The sequence below is a fragment of the Protopterus annectens genome, chromosome 8.part0 (assembly GCF_019279795.1).
Source record: "Protopterus annectens isolate FY-2018-M chromosome 8.part0, PAN1.0, whole genome shotgun sequence".
Taxonomy (NCBI): Eukaryota; Metazoa; Chordata; order Ceratodontiformes; family Protopteridae; genus Protopterus; species Protopterus annectens.
The window spans coordinates 659,722,684-659,747,887 of NC_056741.1; the positions used below are offsets into that span (position 1 = coordinate 659,722,684).

General features: G+C 36.9%; 1 protein-coding gene across 1 annotated transcript in view; it reads right to left on the reverse strand.

The window, feature by feature from the left end:
- The window catches only part of LOC122808970 (immunoglobulin kappa light chain-like), a 227,738-nt gene that overhangs the window by 68,627 nt on the left and 133,907 nt on the right, over positions 1-25,204 (reverse strand). The window contains exon 3 of the mRNA XM_044080135.1: positions 17,586-17,879. Within this exon, the coding sequence (XP_043936070.1) occupies positions 17,586-17,879 (294 nt within the window). The remainder of the gene's footprint in view (positions 1-17,585; positions 17,880-25,204) is intronic.

The following is a 25,204-nucleotide window of genomic DNA, read 5'->3' on the forward strand; positions in this document are numbered from 1 at the left end:
AACATATGTTCCTACCTTAATATAAGCCAACGTTCCTTTGTATAAATGTTCAATTAGATTTACAAATGCATCCGAGAAGTTTGTGCACTTCATTAAGGTAAACAGATAGTCCCAACTTACTGAATCAAATGCTGAACTTATATCAAGACTAATAAGTGTTAAATCTTTCTTTTTCCTATTTGCAAAATCTATTAATGTTAAAGTTCTTCTTACTAGAGTTTTCTGATAGTCTTCCAGGACTCAAGTTTGTCAGATTGTGATTTGTTTTTAAGGTGCTTTACTTATATATTTCATTATGCATACATAAATATACCCACTAAATTAAGTTTGAATGTACTCCTAGAGTTTCAGTGGTTGAGTTGGAAGTGCCCATGCACGTGAGCTCATCTTATTTGTTCAAGTCTCTGCTGCTTGGGTAGTATTTCCTTTACCCTGTTACAATTTTACCCTTTGGATGTAGATTAAAGCAACAGAAAAAAAACACATAGAAAAGGAAAAACACACTTTAAAAAATATGCAGAGTTAGTATATACAAGTAAAAAGGTGCTGGGGTACAAGACTATTTTCCAAATACATTTAAATAAAAATTAGTTTCATGGAGTTGCAGTCCAAGGAGGTGATCTTTCATTATTATTGTTATTTCCATGCAGTTAAGAAATTAACATCTGCAGGTCTAACATTCAGAAGGGGGTGCATTAAATTAAAATTGGTCTGTTAACCAAAATAAGGATATGATTAAGTTAAATATTAGCTTTCTAGTTATTAAGAGCCTTTCAAGACCTTCTTCATGACTGGCTTACATCTAAAACCTTTTGAAGCAAAATTACTACTTCCATCATGTTTGTAAGATCACTTTCACTTGTGTGCATTGTTCTTTGAAAGTAAAGCCTGAGGGAGTGTCCATGTTGTGTTTTTAATCTGTTGTAATAAATTGTTAATATTGTACCTTATCTGCTTATGACCTGAAGATCACAGGTTTCATTCCCAGTTAAGGACTGATATCATAAGTGAAATGGTATAGTGAAAGGATATCACATCCATCTAACATGCCATTAAACTGAGAACTTTTCTGGGATCCAGGTGATTGTACAATAACTATGGCGCTATGGGTTAAAAGATGAAAGCCATTTCTCAACTATCTTCTTCCTGAAAAGGATGGTGCATCCAGTTTCCTGGGTGGATGTTTAAGTATTGGGTACAGCTTCCCAATTATTCACTTCTCTAACCTTAATAATGTAAGCGCAAAGTATTTTGTGGTTACACAAAACTGTATATGAGAAGGTTTAGTTATTGCTGAAGTTCAAAACATAGACTTCTACAAGTATGTTTTTCTATTACCTTTCATAATATATATATATATATATATATATATATATATATATATATGTGTGTGTGTGTGTGTGTGTGTGTGTGTGTGTGTGTGTATATATATATATATATATATATATATATATATATATATATAATATACCTACTCTCTGTCTACTGGTAGTCTTTATCTGTAGATTTTTATGGTATATAAACCAGTCCAATATGTAGACCTAGACTATGGCCAGTTTGCTTGACACACAATTGCTTTTTCTTTGCAATGTGGTAGCCCTTTGTAGATATTATGTAATCCAGTGTTTTAGTCCTGATTTCCTGTTTTTTTATGGAATATGTCTAATCAGTCTGATGACAGTACTATGTAGTGGTCAGAAAAAGCCACAAATGGCCTCAGTTATGTGGCACACTGCTAGCACAGTGATACTAAGTAATCTTTTCCCATCCCATGTGACTTTCATCTTTTTCACATTAGTCTTTACAATGAGGAAGATTGCAGTGGTGTATTGGTGACTGTTCAGGAAAGAAGAGTTGATGGTTATATATATTTCTTTAATTGTTGACTGACTTTTTATGCAATGTTTATATTATTAATATAAATCTATATACCAGGCAGTGGAGGGGTTGGAATTAGTTTAACTGAATATACTAGTGAGGAAGACCTGAGGAGTATGAGTTGTATCAGAAGAAAAATCCAACAGGAACTGCAGGAAAAGGGAGAGAGCAGCAGATGAATGCTTTTGTAAGGTGGGGTCCAGGCAGTCCTCCAATAGCTTTACTTTACATAAGGCTGGCAGTGGTACTTGATTTCTTGTTTTTTTCAGCTGCAGACAGTCATTTTAACTTACAATTAGCTACATGTTCTTCCTGCACCTGTTTGTAATTGTCTCCTGATTCACAGCCATTTGCTCCTGTTTGACTGCTGAAATGAGAAATGAGTATGTTATTGTACAACAAGTAGATACTAGCAGACAGTGCACATTCAGCTGCAGAGTATAAATGGCAGTGCTACTTCATGAGGCTGCAGGAGTGTGTACTAAAGCTGTCAACAGAAACTGCATTACAGTGTGGTTACAGACATGCAGTTTTGAAACTGTAAATATGCTGATCTACATAGTTCTTTGAAGTCATAACCATAAGATCCAGCTATATAAATATGCATATATATGTGTGTGTGTGTGTCTGTGTGTAGATACATCTACACACAATTATGCTGTGACTCTTCTTTGTATCACAAAATTGAATGTAAAATACCTGACATGATGCAGGGAAGAATCACCCTATCAAACACCCAAAACAATTAAAGATTAGCATAGCAAAGCTGCCAAAAGAAAAGCAACTTTCTTTTACAATAAAACTTTCCATAACACAAGCCTCTAATTTGTGTGATTAGTGGTACTGTTATGTTAAGGTTGTTCTAAGGTAAGGTTGAAATTCAGACTTCATATCCTTCTTAAAATATATGCTGTCACAAATACTGAAATTTTAGCAACTTTGTAACTTTGTAAGATCATTATTTAAAATAAGTCCCTTTTTTTGGACCTTTGTCTCCCCATTATTTTAGGCTTTGTCCAGATTTCTTGCACTAAGATCTTGAGAAGTATGCTTAAGGTTAACATGTGATACTAAGATGGGGGGGGGGGGGGCTTCACCTCCCTTACATTACCTTAGTAATAAGTCCTATGCCTAATTCTAACCCTGCCCTTGCCCATAACCCTAAGTCTACACTTTCCCTTACAAAAACCCTTTATGTAACACTCCCACTAAAGAGCATAGACTTGGGCACTCCCCACACAGAAACACACACACACGCACACACATGCATCAACATATCCATACAACATTAATTTTTCCACTTACCTAAGTCTTACCTAATGAAAAACACACACATTTGCCCATATATTACATTTATCCCCTTCTCTAAGCATTCTAAACATTACAATAACCCATACCTACAAGCATGCACACGCACTCACACACACACACACACACACACACACACACACACACACACACACACACACACACACGCGCCACTAACTTACCTGTTATGATACAGCATATATCCAACAAAATGAAAGTTCTGTTGAATACACTGAGCATTCAAAGAAATGACCCTGCAGCTCATTCTATCACACAAAAGAATTTCTGACAGAAGGTGTCTTCTTGTGTGTCTTTCAGCTTTTCCCAGTTAGGAGTCGCCACAGTGAAACTCTGATCTGCTAACGATTGTCAGTGGATTTTTACGGTGCTGAGTTGCCAGCCCGATGCCCAACCATCAAAAAAGGCACACCCATTCATGCACACACCTACCTGCATGTCTTTAAACATAACTCAACCGCAGGAAGGACATGCAGACTCCACACAGAAGATGATCCAGATGAGAATCGAATGGGAGAACCTCTTGCTGTGAGGCACCAATGCTACGCTCCACCACCGTGGCCCTAATTTCTGACAGAAGGTATGGAGCTCATATCTATCTGTCTATCTGTCTGTCTATCTACCTATCTATCTACCTATCTATATGTGTCTGTATATTTCTATGTGTATGTGTGGTGTATACTTGAGGTGGATGTATTCTGCATTGTGACAGGTAAGATGATTTTATGTGGGTGTATGTGTGTACAAAAGAGGTTCCATTTCTGATGCAGGCAACTATATGCTATGTAAATAAGAATCCATTTTCTTATGTGGGTAGCTATAGACTCATAAGCCTTACAAGCCTTTGCTGCAAAACAATGCAACACATTATTATTGACCTTATAAACTCAGAAGTTTGGAGTTTGCAATCCATTAGCCCAATCCAATTTGGGTTCATAAAGGAAGGGATGAATGGATAAAGGTAATTCAGTACACACTACCTTGACAAAGCAAATGCCTTTCACATGTAAACATACCCATGTATTGTAGACAAAGGAGTTAAGCTTGACATAAACCCCCATATTACCCACTAGGTAGCAGGCTAGCTCACTGGCACAACCCATCGAGGAAATAGGTGTCACACTGTCTTCCACAAGGCTCCTCCAGAGCTATAGCTATGCAAACTGGTACTCTGGGAGTGATACCCCAGAACTGCATTACCTCATCCAAAAGTTTGCTGATCAAGTAGAAAAAAAAGTCATTTGAAGCTGAGGACCAAAAAAATTCTTCCAATGTTGTACACACAAAAAAAAAGAATAAATAAACAAATACACCCACACATGCATATATATATATATATATATATATATATATATATATATATATATATATATATATATGCCTACCATGGTTGCATGACACTGCCACACTTACTAAACCATGGTAGGCATGAGTAGCGAATTTACATCCCTTACCTGGTAAACGTCCGTGATTTGCGATGTCGGTTATTTGACTTGTCAGTGAAGTCACTGTCGATATTTTAAGTTGTCGATCTTTTCATATGTACCCATATATATATATATATATATATATATATATATATATATATATATATATATATATACACACACACACACACACACACACACACACACACACACACACACACACACACACACACACACACACACACACACACACACACACACACACACGCACACACACACACGCACAAACACGCACATAAATAATCTGTTCCTCTGCACTTCTGTACTGCAGTTACAGAACCATGAAACTACCAGCATAAAATATTCATTCATTTAAAGAACAGCTGCAAAGTCACCCAAACATACCCTTTTCACTAAATGTTGGAACTACACTTCTACCTGATCATCATTGCATATCACACTTTCACCTGAACACTATTACACATCACAATTCCACATGGTCATCCTTTCAGATCACAGCTCCACCTGATTGTCATTGCAGATCTCACTTCCACCAGATCATCATTACAGATCACAGATCCACATGATCATAATTGAAGATCACAGTTCCACCTGCTCATTATTGCAGATCTCACTTCCACCAGATCATCATTGCAATCACATTTCCACCTGATCACCATTGAGATCCCACTTCCACCTGAGCATCATTGTAGATCACACTTCTACCTGATCACCATTGCTGATCACACTTCCACCTGAGCATCACTGCAGATCATGCCCCCATGATATCTTGCACCCAGAACAGCAATTCCCTTCAGCCTTTTGTAGCTGTGACCCAGTAGTCATTGCCATTGCTATCCTCCAGAGCTTGGGTGTCAGGCTGCTCCTGTTTGTTACATTCTGTTTCAGAGACCAAAGCTGATGTCAAGGATATTTAGTTAGCCATGTTTGATGATTACTGCAACTTCATGGCATCATAAACTGCCTTGAGGATTCCTGAATCCTTGAAGAATTGTTAACAAGTACAAACAAATGGTGCCAAGAGCATGTAGTAGAGTTGCCTTTGGAAAATATGAGCACTTATGTTGCAACCATACTAAAGCCAACCCCTCAGGACTGACACATTTACCAGTGACATGGGCAGATTTGCTGACAATGATCTCTCTTTTGACCACCATGTATACACAATCATTAGAAAATTGTTCTACCTTACACAGACAATTTTCACAAAGATATTATACTTCTGTATTCAGCTCTCATCAGATATAGTATTCAGTGTAATGCTCCCTTTGGCATATACATGACAAGATACTTGGCCCATGTCAAAGGATGTTAGTGTTTCCTTACTAAGGAGAGTAAAAGTTTTACCTCCATTCCTGTGCTGAGATCCTCAAAACCCTCTCCCTCTTTTCAATCTCCAGAAAGCTTCGTGGGGCAATCTCATTTTAGATTTATGGCTGCTAATGACCTTGTCCTGAGGGATCTTCTTCATATTTGTTAAAGTAGCAATTCCATGAACACTCGCAAGATCATAACGTGCATTATACAATGACCTCTCATTAATATTCCAAAACGTGCATGCTGATTGGTCAGCATGCACATTGTAAATCAGACTTATACTAATGGAAAAAAGTCTGGTCACCCGGACTTTTTCCATTAGTATAAGTCTTTTTTTACAGCAACAGAGAACGCAAGATCTCCGTTGCTTTGTAGACACTGTATTGCTATGTTAAAGGAGTTTAACATAGCGAGACAGCTTTAAAAAAGTAACGGAGATCTTCCTTTCTCCGTTGCTTTTTTTAAAGCTGTCTTGCTATGTTAAACTCCTTTGACATAGCGAGACACTTTGTAAAAAGCTATGGAGATCTTGCTTTCTCCGTTGCTTCCACCCACAGCTCTGATGTATTGCGTAAGCATACGCATGCGCAGTACATCAGAACTGCTGCAGAATACCAAACAGCTGCAGAAGGGCAGCAAGGAGGCATTATATAATGCCATTATTTAAGAAAAGTAAGTTTTTTTTTTTCTTAAATAATGTCATTGTATAATAGCAATAACCCACGCCTGGGTGTGGCAATGCTAGATTTACCCACGGTTGTCTTTGTTTGGCCACTCGGGCTTCGCCCTCGTGATCACACCACACCAACCGTGGGTAAATCCAGCATTACCCACACCCAGGTCTGGGTTATTGCTATAGTATAACATGAACAAAACATGATAGCATGATAGATATTTCACTTAAGGAATTTCACTTTTATGGTATAGAATCCCCTTGTACATTAAACAAATTAATTTACCCAACTTCTTCAAGCACATTGTAGAAGAATGGATGGATAACAGTAATACCACTGGTTTACCTAGACTGTCCCTTATGGATAGGTTATGCTTGTAGAGGATATTGCCATGGCTAGGCATCATATATGGTCTATCAGATTAATCAACTAACCACTATCTTTATTGTTAATCTGTATTGTTGCAGATCACTCTGTTGAATGGTAACTTTTTTCAAAGCACTACTTGTCTATTGCAAAGTTTACCAAATGAAGGGATGCTGTGTTTTCTGTTTTATCTAAGGGGTTGCTTTTAGTTACAGTAAATGGATCTGTGCTTGTGTGTCATGTGTGTTTTTGTTAATGCTGAGACTTTGGGATAAATAGGAAGATTCATCATTAGGAGTGGGAGCATGTGTGACAGTTTGTGGGTTAGGGTTAGATTTAGAGGAAGGACTACGCAAGGAGAATGTTTTACTGTTTTGCATATGTACAATGGTGCTGGAAGTATGTGTAAGTATCTTGTGTGGGTCTATATTTTATGTTTGAAGTCTGAAAACTTTGAATCTCATATGATCGACTCCATATGAGTGAAGTTTTCAAACTTCGAACGTACAATATAAACAAAATAAAAATAAAAAACCCTACCTGAATGCTCTATGCAGGGGGGCAAGCCTCCCTGCACCCCCCACACTGCCCGCTACTTAAATATGCCAACTCCAAGATCGCACTACATTGAAGTGAAGGGAAATATTCCCTATGGCGATCTCTGTTGTAACTTTGGATGTTTGAAAACTTCGCTCATATGATAGCGATCATATGAGATTCAAAGTTTTCAAACTTCAAACTTACAATATAAACCCTCTTGTGTAATGGTATTGTTAGAGAAATACTTGTTGTAATACAATTTGTATGGATGGGGTTAGGGACAGCAATAGGGTTAACATAAACACATGAGTAAGGTAGAGCAGAGAGCCACACATAATAAAGTTGCTTATTTGGGATAATTAGGTTATTCTGTTGATAATACAAGGAACCAAAATATACTAAATCTGAGTCAATGAAAGGAATCTTTTCTATAGTTAAAAAGTCTTATTTATCCCTGTACGCAACACTCATGAGGCCCATCACTAAATGTAATGCCCTTTTCAGCATCTACCATTCTAAGCATCTTGGTCCAAATGAGTGGCCTATGAGAGTCTTAACTAAAATTATCATTGGTCCCAAGTCCCATAGTTACCCAAATAAGGTCCCATAGTTCTCCATTAACTCAGTCTCATATCATTTTTTTGACAGTAACATTTGCTTTGCTTTTTGAGTCAGGAAAGACCCTGCATTGCTGGATCTCCTGCACCTATATAAACTGAGCGGCTCCTGAAACACTGACTCCAAGGATTTCAAGCTATATCAACAAATAGACAGCATTCATTGGGGTGATATTGTGTCTGACTCAGTAAGTTCCTCAGCTATGCAACAGGCTTCCAATACATGTCAAACAAAGCAAGTACCTTTTTCAAAGTTAGTCTCAATAAATGGATAGACCGTCATAAAAACCTCTCCTGATTTATCCTGCATAGCTCTGCTAGAAGAAATCAGTGAACTTTGATGCAAATCAAGAGGCTTCTTTGGCCTGGCACTAATTGTTTCTTATAACCAAATTCCTAGTATCAGTCTATGAAATCATAAGCCTAAAAATCTCTTTACTGCATGCAGTCTGTTTACTATTAGTGGGATAGTGGGGATCTTTCTGAACAAAACTAAATTCAATCTATACTACATAAAGTAAGAGAACTTATAACTTTATGAAGTTTAAGAGGCATTAATATCCCGCATAAAATTACCTTTTCCATGGTGCTTTTTAAGGACTTGCATGCAAGTAATTTTTTTAATAACTATTCCATGCATTAGATTCCAGTGCAAAATCGTCTCTATGGCAAATACAATATTGTTTCCTTAGCACGCATCCACTGCCTCTCATTTTATTCAACATCGACTTTTATAATTGGATACACAGTTGTGGAAACATATAAATAATACCTCTCAACTATACAGCGTTTCAGAGAATATCCATATTAGCCTTATATGTTTGGTTTGTCCTTCATAATATTTGTGTTTTTTTGAGAAATCATTGAGGATTATAATCATTAAATAATGACAGGCATTTGAGTCTCAGACTTCATTGAAATGCAAAACATGTAATTTTAGTAACTTTCTATGTTGATAAAAGCAGTATTAAAAATCTGTCCTTGATTTTGGGTCATTCTTTCACCTTTAGTTTTTAACTTTGTCAAGAATTCTTGTGTTAAGAAGTTGATATTGGGTATGATTTAAGTATCTTAAAAAATGTGCATGTCAGATTAAGTGTTATAAGAACACTGCCAGACACTTACAATATATATATATATATATATATATATATATATATATATATATATATATATATATATATATATATATATATATATATATATATATATATATATATATATATATATATATATAATTAAATCTGAACTAGTACAATACTTAGATTTTAGTAATAATAAACAAATATCTAGCATGTTCAAACCAAAATTATTATCAGCACTTTATGTGGAGATTCTTAATAAAATTCTCAATGAAATCATTTGTCAAATATGCTACCTTTAAGGAATTATCCCCACACATAAAGGCATCTGTGAGTCTTTTAAGCACTACAGTTTTATTAATTTAGCTGTGCTAGTAACATGTTTATGGGGAAACTGATATTTTGTATCAAATTATGCCTGTTATGAATATTCAGATTTTAAACATTTGAAACACAAATAACAATCAATCTTGTACAAGACACATACAAACTCATATGCAGACACACATAAACATGCAAACACATTTGCAAGCACACACACACATAGATTGTGAAAAAACACATGCACAGACAAAACATTCAGACATTGTGCATGTTATTTTCAGTAGTACCATATGTGTCTGCCATGCTCCACAGTCATGAACAATATAATTTTAAACCATACTTATAATTACTGCAAAAATATTATATTGTTAAGACTTGAAGTATCCTTAAAGTATTGCACAATTTTGCACCACTGGGGATTTGAGCACAACAATGGCATCACTTCCTGTGCCCTTTCTGCATAAATATCTGTATGTTTTTGGGCTCAGTGTGAGCCAATCAAGGAAGTAGGATGGATGTTCTTGCACATCTTTAGCAACTTGGCTATCCTAGCCTGGGAGGACTGCTGCTGCTGCAGATTTTTTATTAACAGAAAACACATCTGTTACATTAATGGCTGTTTGCCTTGGTAAATAATCAAGTAAAAAGTTCACAGTCACAGTGCTGATTAGCACAGCTCGTTTAGTCAGTTTGTTCAACCTCCTGTGACTCATAATTCCTATGATATACATTATCACAGAGGATCCATTCCAATACTGAAGAACATGCTCTTTATAAGTACTTTGTCCTAGACACTGTGTCAAGTCACTGTCAGTTATTTTCTAGCACAAACTTGCACCACATGGTGATTACGTTCTGCATCACACAAAAGGGATATCTAGTAAGTTGCATGCATCAGTGGGAGGATAGAAAATAAATGAGACCAAATGAGGCAAAAATATACGTATGGGTTTATTTGGTTTGCAGCAACATACCCAGATCATATACACTGTAGAAGAACTCCTACTTTATGTAATTCTTGTTATCATAAGAGCCCTAGTACATTGGCCTTGACCTTTGTGAAGGTGGAATTTTGTTTATGGGTAAACAAACCAGACAATTTTTCATTTATTGGCAATCTTTAAATGAAACTACCCCTAATATTTTTTGTATTTATTTGTTTTGTTTGTTCCTTATTTAATTTGTTAACCAGGTAAATCACCAGGCCAAACTGTCTCTTCTCAAGGGTGACTCAGGAGCACTCTCTGATTATGTAACTACATTATAGCCCAAAAGCAGACAAATTAAGTATGAGGGATTGAAATGTAGGTTGAATCACTTAGGAAGCTCATAACCTTACTGGTCTACACAAAATTTCCAGACAATATTGGAATTGCCTAGCCATAGTAAGACCTTGCTGAGTTTAATTGTGATGCCTGCCAAAAAAAAAAAAAATTACAGCAAAATGGAAACCAAAGTCAAACCAACCACACTAATGAATATAGTAACAGGAATAAAAGAACTGTAAGTGGAATCTTTAGAAAAGGTTAGGAACAAATTACACAGGAAAAATGGGAATTGTGTAAATACATATAGAATAATGGGGGAATGAGGTTTAAGGGAAAGCTGGAATTGAATGAGCTATGTAATGTTCAAATGACAATGACTTTATAGTTGATTATATATCATATATCATGTTTACAACTACAATATGCCAATAATCTTTGTTTTCATTTATATAAATGTATGACTGCTTATATCATAAGTGATAATTCAGTGAAGATGTTTCTTGTTTGAAAACATCTACCTAAAAAGTAAGTACACCTCAAGATTGGTTAAGCAATATGACATGCTTGAGGTACTCCATGTTCAACTATCTTTAGGTAAAGTCCAGTACCACATGCATGCTAGCTATAGGTACTGATCTATGACCCAGAATAAGCATATCACATGCTTGAATGTAATGGAGTTAGTCATGATTCAGCCAAACACCATATTCATGAGTTATTTCAAGTTTCCCAAGTATGGTAGGATACTTAAAATATGCAACCACTAACATGCAGGCTGAAATATTCCTGGATTTTGTCAATGCAAAAACACTGGAAGAGCTAGTCTGCACACCTACTATGGATGCAAATATCCTGGATCTGGTGCTTACAAATAGGAGGGCAAGTCATGCTTACTAAACTTAGTGGACTTCCTCACTAGAGACATGGACAAGGGCAAAACAGTACATACTGCCTACCTTGATCTGAGAAAGGCATTTTACACAATACCTCACTTGGGTATTAGAGACAAACTCAAAATGTATGCATAAATCCTTGTGTCACCCAATGGATAGCCAAATGGTTCACAGGTAGGACATATGAAGTTAATGTGATGGAAGCCATCTCCACCAAGAGACCTGTTATTGGTGGTGTCCCACAGGGTTCAGTATTAGGACCTCTACTGTTTAGAATACACTTCTCTGAAGTTAAGGCAAATGCATATGGCCTTTGGTTGACCATATTTGATGATGACTGCAAGATGGGTGCAATCATTGAATCTTCTAAAGATGTAGATATCCTCCTGAAATGTCTGACACAGACTGATTACTGGTGCTGGAAACAATGTCTAAACTAAATGCAAAAAATGCATAATTATACCCTTTGGGAAGATTACCACACCTGCAAAAGACAACATTATAACACTCCCATAATAGTAGACCTGGTGGTAAGGAACTTGACAACTCAAGTTGATAGTAAAATTAATTTAGATCACCAACTGCCCATGGTCATGAAAAATTCCTTCTATGAGGCACAACTTAAGTTAGGGCATGGCATCCACATCTAAGGAAATCATAGTCATACTACATTCATCCCCAGTGCACCCTTTGGCATGTAACCAGGCATTTGCAACACCTGGAGCTGCCACAGAGGTTCCTCACTAAAAGAATACATTATGTAAATAATATATCCTATGCAGACCAGCTCAAAGCCCTGTTCCTGTACTTGGACTCCTACAAACTACTGAGGAGTGATCTATGCCTAAACTAAAAGGCAGTCTCTGATCCAGCCCTAATGGATCTGTTACAAATTTGCAAAACATACTATAAATACTCAATCTAAGGTTCTAAACCTTGTCTGTGACATAAACAAAACATGTTGGTGGGACAGGTATATGTTCCAGTGATTATCCATTTTTTTTTAAACAGACACCTCATTTATGTGAAGCAGAGCTCCTCCCTAAGCATATTCAAATGCAGGTTTAACCAACAGATGGGAAAACACAAATACACCCCTGGCTTGTCACCAGTGGCTGTTATAAGCAGGGGCAGTTTGTAGATGCCCTAAGACACAAGCATATACTAAAACCATACTAGCTCATGGGCATTGACAATTGGAAAAATCAGGGCATGAATGGCTTGGCTGAAAAAAGCTTAATGGCCATTAGCCTTCTATGATTCTATGATCCTATATAAATTGGAGTAGCAAATAATATTGATACAATTACTTCCCCTAATTTCTCCATTATAAATCTGTAAGTTAATGTTCTCTTCTGGTTGACTAAGCATATTCTTCCAAGTACCCCTTTCAGTACAAGAATCAATGTCCTCAACCTTTTACTACTGCACTGTTGCAACGTAAAAGTTATCAGTAAATTTGCAGCAAATCTCATATAATTTTCCATTTTGGTCCTCATTGCGTATAATATTTAATCAAACACCAGGCAATCAACTAAAATTAAAGACCTACCACTGACTTACCTAAACATTTATATTATGCATAACAACTGGCCTTAAATTAGTGTTAGAGGTATAGTCTGATCAGTACACAACTAAGTTACTGCCAACACTCTGAGTTTTGGATGAAAGACATTTCTGTTATTCCTACACAGTTCTCTAACAAGTGTGCAGTGTTCTCTGACAGCAGACCAGGTAACAGGCATGGAAGGTGCTTTTTGTCTTGTTGACAAGGAGGGAAACCAGTCTACACTACTCTTGAGGAATAGCATGGAAGCCATTAACAGGATGCCCAACTGGCTACTTGTACAAATATCCCTGAGTGGTCTCAGAAAGATACATTTAGCAGTAATCTATATTCCACCCCTGTCATTTTTTGATATGTAAAACAAGAGTATGGATATTACAAGGTATCATATACGCATCATAATGAATGATCAAAGCTTAAACCAGAAACTCACTTATAACAGATATTTAGAAGAAGCTGCAGATACTCCTAAGTTCCTTAAGTGTCTTCTAACCCATATTCTTTGTCTGTCCATTTACATTCCATAAACCTAAATCCATTATTTTGATTTTATTTAATTATTTATTTGCATTTGTTTGCTGGAAGGTCTACTGGGCCAGAGTGAGCCCATTTTCAGTAGAAGCCTGGGAAGAAAAGCTCCAAAAACAGACAAACGTGCTAAAGTTACAGAATTAAAACAAAATCAAACAGCCATGATACAGAATACTAAATTGCAGATGGGTGATACAATAATATAGATAGTATACAAGTTATACAAATACTAGGTTACAGTGAGTAATAATAAAATTATTTTAAATGTACAAGACAAATACGAGTGCAATTGATGATGTAGAATATTAGTGTGTGTGTGTGTGAGCATTGCAGTATTGCAGTAGAGAGGAAATGACGGGGAGTAGCAGTTAATTAAGCTGAGAGTAAGGTATAGGCTTAGAGAATTAGATATATAGGCAGCATAATTAAACAGAAGATCTAGTAGATAAATGCTGATATATAAAATAGCTTTTGTGTGGCTGGGTGGCACACATAAGGACTTAGTAAGTTGAGACCACTGAATATATATATATATATATATATATATATATATATATATATGTATATATATATATATATATATATATATATATATATATATATATATATATATATATATATATTCCAAAGAATCAGGGATAATCAGAGTTATCCCTGATTCTGATGTAGATGTTCTATCTGTAGAACTATAACAGCTGGACTAGAATTTCTTCTATCAATGCAATGACCACACAACAGCCCATCTACTTTCGACTACCTTCTCTCTCCTACTCAGGATAAACGGTTCCCTAACAAAAGAACAAGAGACGTCAAGGAAGACACACCCCTTACCTTACCTCTGATATCAAACAATTAGTAAAATAAATAGAGATGAAGCCTAGGCAGTATGGAAAAAAGAAAAGATCTTACATACATTAATTTAACATAAACTAACAATTAAAAAAGGAAACTATAATGAAAATTGCTCCAAAAATGAATATGCTAGAAAAGCACAAATCACTTATTGCGACCAACCAATACAATTTTGGAAGGCAATAAAGCAACTCAGCACTTCCAATATTTTCCTAACAGCAGGTGGCTGTAGTACTCTTATCAAACAGATAATTTCTCAACTAAGTCAGAATAGATTAAGCCCCCTTCCCCCACTAACTGCCAACTGGACTTTTAACAACTTGTTTTCATCCATTGTCGCCTCTTCACAAGCTTGTTGACTAACCCCCCATTCTATTTCAAGTTCATTTCTAAAGAGGTAACATAACATAAAAACTCCTTGAAAACATGGATACAGTCTACATCCTAGATTTTCACTCTTTATGGCCCCAAGTTCTAAAATAAACTAGCCATACTCTTTGCAGACTTCTAGGGCACATTTCCAGATTGCCATTTGCAAAAAATATGTATCTTATAAATTTAAGAACATCATGGTTATTCCCCAGGCTAAATGCCTTTCAACATTCTCTTCAAAGGATGCCCATCCTATTGCCAGCTTCTGTTTGATAGCTAAAACAATTGCAAAAATAGTATATGATCAGATTTTGGAGTACCAGCTAAAATATGTTACCCTCACAGATGGGAAAGATAACTTCTGTTCTGACTGTAGCATCTATATGATTGGTGACAGACCACATCTTTAAAAACATTGTGCAAAGCACAGTTACAGGAGCAAGATTTATAGATTTTAAGAGGACTTAAGCTGTCAGACACAGGTTTCTTCATGGAAGTGGTACAAAGGTTTGAGAAGTATCTTAAAAACAGAACTGTTTAAGAGATTGGATTTTACAATGCCTCTCAGACGGGAAATGTGACACCAAAGGCCCCACAATGTTTAATCTCTGGCCCTTTGTTAATCAAACAGTATATTAATAACCTACCCTTGGAGCTGCTTCATTTTAATTACATTGTCAGGGCAAGGTTCAACAAGGGGTCATCATTCTGAACAGTGTGAACATCAGAAGGTTTTTGAAGCTATATGAAATTGGCCTTGTAAAAATATGCTGTTCACAAATACCCCCAACCAAATGAAAAACAGTGATGCTACATTGCGCCTATAGAAAACTAAGTAACATCCATAGTGTACAAATGACAGACCCTATGGGTACCCTTTACACTACTCAACAAAGGTACGTTGGACTAATCATAGACGAAACCATTCCATCAACACAAAGTCTCATACAAAATATATAACTTGCTGGCAGCTAAAGCTAGGAGAGCTTTTGCCATAAATGTACTTCACCCCAGATTGAAATACTGACTCCCTGTAATGGCATGCCTCTCGGCAGACAATACTGAGCTTATTCAATTGGCTGAGAATAAAATACTTAGAGTCATAAAACTATCTAAGAGGCACAAAGATCACTGCACTACTCTCAGATCAAATAAGTGGTAGGCTGTTACAGCTATAGTAAACATGTGGCTCAATACACTCATCTACAAGCATTAAATGATGACTACCTTTGCCCACTCCTCAAGTGGCTGCAGTTTAAAAAACAATTTTATGCGTTTAGAAATAATGACGGTGTTTAGTTATACAGGCCCTTAGTCACCCTTTTTATCTATGGAAGATCTTTTTCAAAAATAGTTCTAGTTGGTTAGAATAATTTCTCAATGAACATTAGGAATATTCATCAATTATCAACTGTTAAGAAAACAATCATAGGATGTTTGCTCAAAGTAAATGCGAGTGCAGTAGAGACATGGGTTTATGTAATGGTACACTACTTATTAGGTTCCGCTGTATTGGTGGTTCTATTCCAAAATTTGCTAGTTTAGTCTGCTTAATACTCCCTTAGAACAACAACAGTGACGCAAATGTCTCTAAGAACAACAATGATGCAAATGTAGTGATACCTCACTTTTTGTACAGACATTCAACATTCACATGGTGTTTCCTAGTTCATTACACCATTGTGACATCATATAATGCTGTGAGCTGTGCAATATGCTTACTTATAATTCAGTATTTATAATGAAATTTACATTCTATATTTAAACATCGATAAAGAATGCATTCTTACAAATGTTTAATGTTTTACTTATTTACTGTCACATCTTGGCTATCTTTTGTGCATGGAATCTTTGTCAAATGCCTTAATGGCAGCATTTTTTCCTTTGCATTCCTAAGGGCATTTGTTACTTATTTATTTAATTAGTGAGTTATTTTGACATTGTGGACCAGGTCATGACTGAAACGGGTCTCTGGACCATTTCCACTTCCCGGTTTACAAAGTATAAATAAACAAGCAAAGAAACAAACAAAAAAATAAATATCTAGTTGGCAGCTTATCTCAACCATTTGTTGCGTAAGTCACACTGCTGCTAGAGTGGTGCATCCTTCTTTGCTACACACTGCTTATCATTTTTCACCAATAAGAAGATTTTTGATTTTGGCATTGCCTTACACATTACAGTAGAGATTTTGAGTCATACTTATAATGTCTGTGATTTGTTCAAATGGCTTTGTAGACTTTTGGTTTCTAATAAGTGTTTGGTGACACAGATGAGCCACTGACAGAGCAATGACAAAAGAGCAGGTGTAATCTTCAGGTGTATAAATTAGAATATTCCTAAGGTAAAATGAGCGAGGGTAAAACAGGACATTAGAGCTTAGCTCCACTACAGTAATCCCATCAGTTTTTTGTTTGAAAGGAAAGTAAAGTTGGGCTTAAAGTACACATTTCCAAGGAATCAAGAAAAAATGCTAGCTTTTAACCATTAAGTAAGTGCATGATCATGTGTTATTAGCAGTCAATATTACCTTTATGCAAAGAGTAGTCTCTATATTCTGTCCCAGCTATACATCTAATAGAAAGCTTCTTGTCCCAGGTATCAATGGGTATTGTTAATTCATTAGTGACACTGTAGTCCCCATCTGCAGTAATCAATTCAGAACCCATTCTTCCTGTTGTTACTTCTCCAGAGACATTCCAGTAGACAGACGTGTTGTCAGGAGGATCAAACACCAGGCAGACTAGGATCACATTAACCATTTTGATAAACATGCCTTTTGAGGGACCAAGAATAAATATGGAAGGTTTCTCCATACCACTATCTAAAAGTAAGAAAAATAAATACAGAAATGAAACCTGATATCATGATAGATGGCAGAATTATTTAAATATGTAACATACATTTGCTAAAATCTTATGACAAAGTGACATCCCGTCTGTACTACACCATTTAATGTAGAAATGAGGAGAGCAAAATATTGTTGATTTGTTTGTTTACTTGTTTGTATTTGTTGACCGGAAATTTTCAATAGACCCTTTGAGAGAAACATCCATAAATATACACACTGATATTGAGACAATAATTACAAATATACATTGAATGCAAATAAGTAATTAATTAACTTTATATAGATGTAGGGACAATAGTATGATTTTTGGACTGAGAGAGACAAAATTGAAAACTACATACCAATAACAGCTATCAACCAATTGTTAACCTTGAACAAGATTTTTGATTTAATGATTGAAAAAACCCTGGATAATTTGTATGCAATGTTACAAAAGATAGCCAGTAAAATACAACACTGTTTTAAGCATGTTTCTTCACAAAATATTATTTTGGCTTAGTCCATCATCATTAAGGACAGGATTCAGTTTTTGAGACGATATTGTAAGTATCAAGTGCAGCATGTGTGTAGAAACGTGTTCTCAATACATAAAAGTAAAGATGTATCTATGACAAAATGTATGGAGGGATAACAATAAAATATTCAAGGCATCAAAGTGATAAATTATCCATGTTTCTTAAGGGTAAAACGGTATGTGTACATCAGACATATCCACACCATCAAATCCTAAACAACCAAGTGAAGTAAATGTAGAAAGAGATATGAGACAAAAAATTAAAAAGGAAAATAAAAATAAAGTAGATATGACTTATGCAGCTACATTAAAGTGCAGGATGTTTTACCAATACTTTACTGCATCAAACAGATGAATGGCACTGAAGTGCTCCAGCAACTGAACAAAATGCCACAAACGTCCAATAACCCAAAGGAAAAAAACTTTATTATAATAATGGCTAAGTGCTTTCATTTTTCTATTGTATTAAGAATTTCATCAGAACCAATTAAAAAATACACAATACTACCCTCCTTTTAAAATCTTTTCTCTCAACTATGTCATACAATTGTCTTAAAAGGCATATTACCAACATACATAACTAAGTAATGGTGTGACATACAAAGCTGGCCATAAATATTCATAGTAATGAAGTCAATAAAATCACATTAAAACATTTCAGTATAAAACCCACTACATAAAAATAATAGAAATATTAAATAGATATAAAAAAAAACTGTAAGTTCATCACTCTAAGCTTTAGCATGCTTACAACTGAAACTTTTTGATTCAATCCAGGTGTGTCTTGTGAATTTAAACATTGTTGCCATTCTAAGATATTTCCCAAAGGCAACCCCTTGGATTTGATTTTCCCTTTTCTAAGACCCCAGATCTAAATAACTGGTGATGTTCACAAGCCATGCCATGTTTATACAATGCATTATTCAAGTCTCTGTTTCAAATATCAGAAATGTGCTCATATATGCCCTTATTCAAAGCCTTTTTGGTCTTGTCTATGTAAAACATACCACAGGGTCACATAATGTAATGTATACAACTCCAGCTGTAAAGCAATTACATGAACTGGTTAATTTAATTTTCATTTTGCCCTCATCTAAAATAATAAAATCTTCTTCCAGTATGTATGGGGACTGATTACAATGCCCGCATTTAACCAGTTTTTATGGGCTTTAAGTTTTTGCTCAAGGGGTTTCCAAAAATGCATTTTAAGTTTTTCTTCCTTTTATGTACAAACTCAGGGCATTCATCTATGACTGCTGAAATATTCTTATCAGAATTGATTAATGGCCAGTATTACAGTATTTACAAATTATCTTCTTAACTTCTCTGTTCTTGGGGTGATGGCTTAATACACGCCTTTTAGTAAAATTAGAGCATGAAGGTGCTTTTCTAACATTATTTTTTGTCCCAAAATAGGATTGAATCTTGAATGTCTTAACCTGTCTACATCATCTCTAATCTCATTAACAAAGGCTTCAGGCTAATCACTGTCATAAATAATTTTTGCCAACTTCCTACATTCCTCAGCAAAAGCCACTTCATCCCTGATCATCCTTGAAATATGGACAAACTCTCCCTTTACTAAAGATCTTTGATGGGACAAGGGGATGACAGCTCTGAAAATGTAAATACAGGTTTGAAAATGTGGGTTTCCTACATATGGTTGATTTTAGTTGACCATTTTCTTTATAGATCATGACATCTAAGTAGATGCAAAAGTTCTCATTAATATTATTTGTCCCGGTCCCCTTGAATAAACACACATCACACTGAATGATATTTAACGACCTTTATTAAACTTCCATAACATAGGTATGATAACCAATATTTATTAATTACAACTGAAAGTACTATAGCTGATTTTAATCACAACATAAACATCCATGTGATGTTAATTGGTACAGTGTTACCTCACTCATCCAGACCCAGTAAGCAGTGACCATATCTCCACTCACTTACTTTACTTATGAAGCAGCGTCCCGCCACTCACTTCATATGCCATTTATTGAATTACACATTCAACCAAATAAGTCAGGACAGCGTGACCTTACTCATCCTGATCCAGTAAGCAGCATCCATGTCTCCACTCACTTACTTTACTTATGAAGCAGCGTCTAACAACTCACTTCATATACCATTTATTGAATTACACTTCCAACCAAATAAGCAGCGCCCTTACCTCCATTCACTTATATCTACCACTTAAACATCCAATACCAGAGGGGGACCAGAAGAGGGTAAGCCTGTCCCTCTTCTCCGCCCTAACCAGACTAATAAAATAAGCATAATCTCCACCAATCCATCAAAAAGGGGGGGGGGGGTGGCATGTTCATGCCAAAATGTGATCCCTTACCCAGCTAAACTAGCCTAAACCCCTCAAGCCTCTCCCCCTTACCTATTTCCTCCCAATCATCCCTCCTTCCCATTTAACCCTTTCCTTCCCCCTTAACTCCCATTAATTTATTTGTCTAACCCCCTTCTGAAGATGTCCCGGGACAAATTAGTTTGCTACCAAACTTCATTTGCCCTGGTCCTCTTCAATAAACACATATCACACTGAATGACATTTAACAACCTTTATTAAACTTCTATAACATAGCTTTGATAACCAATATTATTAATTACTACTGAACATAGTATACCTGATTTTAATCACAGCATAAACATCCATGTCATGTTAAGCAGCACAGTGTTACCTCACTCATCCTGACCCAGTAAGTAGCGACCATACCTCCACTCACTTACTTTACTTATGAAGCAGCATCCCGCCACTCATTTCATATATCATTTATTGAATTACATCTCCAACCAAATGAGCAGTGTCCTTACCACCAGTTGCTTATATCTACCACTTAAATATCCAACACCAGAGGGGGAACAGAAGAGGGCAAGTATGTCCCTCTTCTCCTCCCACCAGCCTGACCAGGCTGTTCCCCCTCTCTCCTACCAGAATTCCAACAACCTAACCACACATTGCAAAGGGAAGGGGTGTTTCAGCCATACATTTTTCGGCGTATTCATCTTCTCTAAAACCCAAATAGATTTGGGTCTATTTTAGAACATCGACGTTTCAAAACTCTGAATGTTCTAATATCAAACCCTATTCAGTGAAAGCTGAAAATATCGAAGCAACAGAAAACCAAATTTTTTCCTAGGGAAAGAATTTGGTTGCCCGTTTCTGTTGCTTCGATATTTTCAGCTCTGTTGTGGAAAGTTACAGGTTGGGTTCAGGTAAGGGTGCAATTGAGTGCGGGATAGGTTAATTAGGGTTAGGGTGCGGGTTAAGTATGTGTGCAATTGTGTGGATGTGAGGGTTAGGGCAGGTTAGGTGAGTTAGGGTTAGGGCGCAGGTTAGGTATGTGTGCGATTGTGTGGACATGAGGGTTAGAGCGGGTTAGGTGAGTTAGGGTTAGGGCATGGGTCAGGTAAGTGTGCAATTGTGTGGACATGAGGGTTAGGGTGGGGTAGGTGAGTTAGGGTTAGGGCCCGGGTGAAGTGAGTGTGCGATGGTGATGGATCTTGGGTTTAGGGTTTGGGTTAAGGTAAGTGGATAGTTAGTGCTGTGTGCATAGCTTAGTGTAGGGTTAGGTGTAAGATTTTAGGTGTATGTGTTTGGATTGCTGTTTGTTTGGTGTGCTTGTGTTGTGTGTATGTGTTTTGGAACAGCAAATTTTTTCCATAGGAAAAAAATCGCTGTTCTGTATGTTCGATGTTTTCAACTTTCGCCGAATAGGGTTTGGTATTAGAACATTCGAAGTTTTGAAACTTCGATGTTCTAATATAGACCCAATGGATTTCTATCAGCAACCCCAAAAGCTCTGTCATCTAAGCACCAGAAGCCATCAATCAACTAATGGTTAAACCAATAATCCTTTTCCCAATACTAAATAATAATCATATGTTTTGCAACTCATTCCATCTACCAATATTCACCTCGTCATATAGGCCCCAGGACATTACCTGCCCTTGGCAACACCAAAACATTAAGCCCAATGACATGTGAAACCACAGAAGGGCAATTACCTATCATCATCCCAACAGCAACCCTATATCATAAAGTCCAAAACAATCCTGCCATCCCTCCAACTATCCCATACAAGCATTGCACAGAATGACCAGCCTAGCCTTTGCTGACTCACTTTCAACACACTTTCAGAATGACTAAATACAACCATAACATAAATGTCACAGAAACTCTAACCCCTTGGACTCCATATACCAGCACCAATCCCCATACCCAATCCCATCCTGACAATAGTCAAAGTCTGTCCATCTTCCCACTCAACCTACCCCGAACCTTCAGACCAGTGACCACTAACCAAATTAATTCACTCAAACTTATCATTCATGCAATTGATATAGCATGAATACATAGCTATATCCTCCTGACTGACTGAACTGTCTTACCTTGCTCCCAAGGCTGTCACATAACTGAATCTCTCCATCAAAATTCCTTCCACCGGCCGCTGTAACCCACCTAAGTAAGCTAACCTTGCCCTACCCTATGTTTGACTTATAAAGAGATGCACCGAAATCCTGCAGCAAACCTTTTAACCTTAATGAGACGTGATGAACCTTCCACAAACAGGCAGCACAACCCACCCCATTGCTATCCTACACAATTTAAGTGAACCCTAATCTCCAGACCCAATAAACCTACTCGATATTAAATTAAAACTTCCAATATTCAGCATCCCCAATTGTCCCCATGTCCTATCACCCAACAACCACAAACAACCCCCCAAGTTACACCCCCAAAACCCAACACTTCATATAGAATGTATAATCAAACTACAAATCCCCATGACCACCCTATCCATCTGCCCCAAGAGCTATTCCCCATAAAGTAACCCAAAGACAACACAATGGTAACTACACCACTTATTATCCCCTACCCAAGGGACTGACTTAAACTAACCTGCATGCAACGTCAGTAGCCCAAAGAGCCAAGTTAAAAAAAAAAAAAAAAAAAAAAAAAACGCCTCATATATCTATCCCACTATCCAAACAACTAGATGGATGATTATAAATTTACCTCAGGGTTTCACCCATATCCCTCAAAGGACTATAGGGACCATATGGGGAAATAAGAAATTGAACTTAGGTAACCTACAAGGGCTCCTAAAACCATTTACCTCATACCTTCCTATGCTTTCTGTGACTGATGTGATTCTACCCCACATGTAAACTCCAACTCCCTATACACGACCCCCAGCCCTGCCTGACCGTGACCCAAACATACCTCCTTGTCCAATCCTATTGTGCACGACTCCAACAATCAAAACCATAGAGGAAGAATCCATTACCTTCCAAATCCTCTTTGTACTTGTTCTCAAATCATATGTATTTTCTACATTTTTCTATGATATCTCTATATATGTTTACAATTATGCTGTATTTTTTTAATTAATTCCCTAATTTGTGTCATTATGTAAATAAAAATTATTGTCGGAGTTTTTCTCCTCAGGTCTCCACTGATAATGGGCTTGTGCTCAGCTGGACTAACCCGGTTAACAAATGTGAAATAAATAAATAAATAAATCAGGGCAGTGACCACTGCTCACTCAGCACACACCCATTTCTGACCTCATTGTGCAATAAACTGGTATGTGAGATTAATAAAACCTGCTTGAAGGACAGGTTTGCCCCACAAGATACCCTTACTTTGGAACAAACTCAACTTCCTGTGACATAAAATCTTCCTGGCTCTTTCAAAACAATTCAAACTGGATGGATAGCCATAAAATCACCCAGGGGTTCCAACCAAGTCCCTCTTGAAGAAAGGCAACAGATGCTGCCCTTGAAAGTAAGGGTTACACCTGGCAAGGCTGCCTGCCTTGGCTAGCTTGTATGGGCCCTCGAGCCATTAGCCTAATAACTTCCTATGATCCTAAGCTTGCTGTGACCCCCCCCAACTGTGGGGACTCCAGACTCCCCATGAAATCCCCAACCTTGCTGTACTCTACACTAACATACCTTCTCCTCACTTGTCCACACTCTACCTCACCACACGAAGTGCAACGTGCCATAAAGATTACCTGCAAACTCATTGTGCACAACTCTAAAAACCAGAATTCCCCCCCCCCCCCCCAGGCCACTGACTGTTGTTCACTTTTCACTCACCCACTCAATCCTTCCCTGTGCACCACTTTAGTAACCCGGACATCCACTGCAACAGGCACCATTACCTTTAAAATATCCTACCTTCCGGTCACCACCTGATATCCACTCTAAGCTTCCATCACCATTAACATCGCCTTGCGCAACTTCTATGACCTGATCAATCACCCCATCCATGTTGTTGTTCTGCAACCTCCTTGCACACCACTCCAATGGCCAGCACCACTCCAGACTGATCTGCAAAAGAAAAGAAACTGTAAGCACTCTGCACCCATAAACCATAATTTAAATTATTGAGCACTGCCAAGAGTCCCCCTGCATATCCTGCATCAAACATTGTATGCCTATCAAGGAACATACTGCAACAATAACGGTCCTATGTCAACAACAGTGGTAACTGCAACCATACACGGAGGACACTCATTAAAATGCAGCACACAAAGTGAGCTAACACTTAAATATAATGTGGACACAACAAGCCCCCAACACAAAACAACTGCAGTAACTGAAGCTGTGCTTTTAAATGATTGTATTAAATGCAGAATGTAAATTGATCTACCACTCAAGTATATTATGACTAAAACTCCCATATGAAGGGAAATGTAAATAACAGCATCCATGGGTTACCTTGTGATTTCCTTACCACATTCAGTAGTGTACTGCA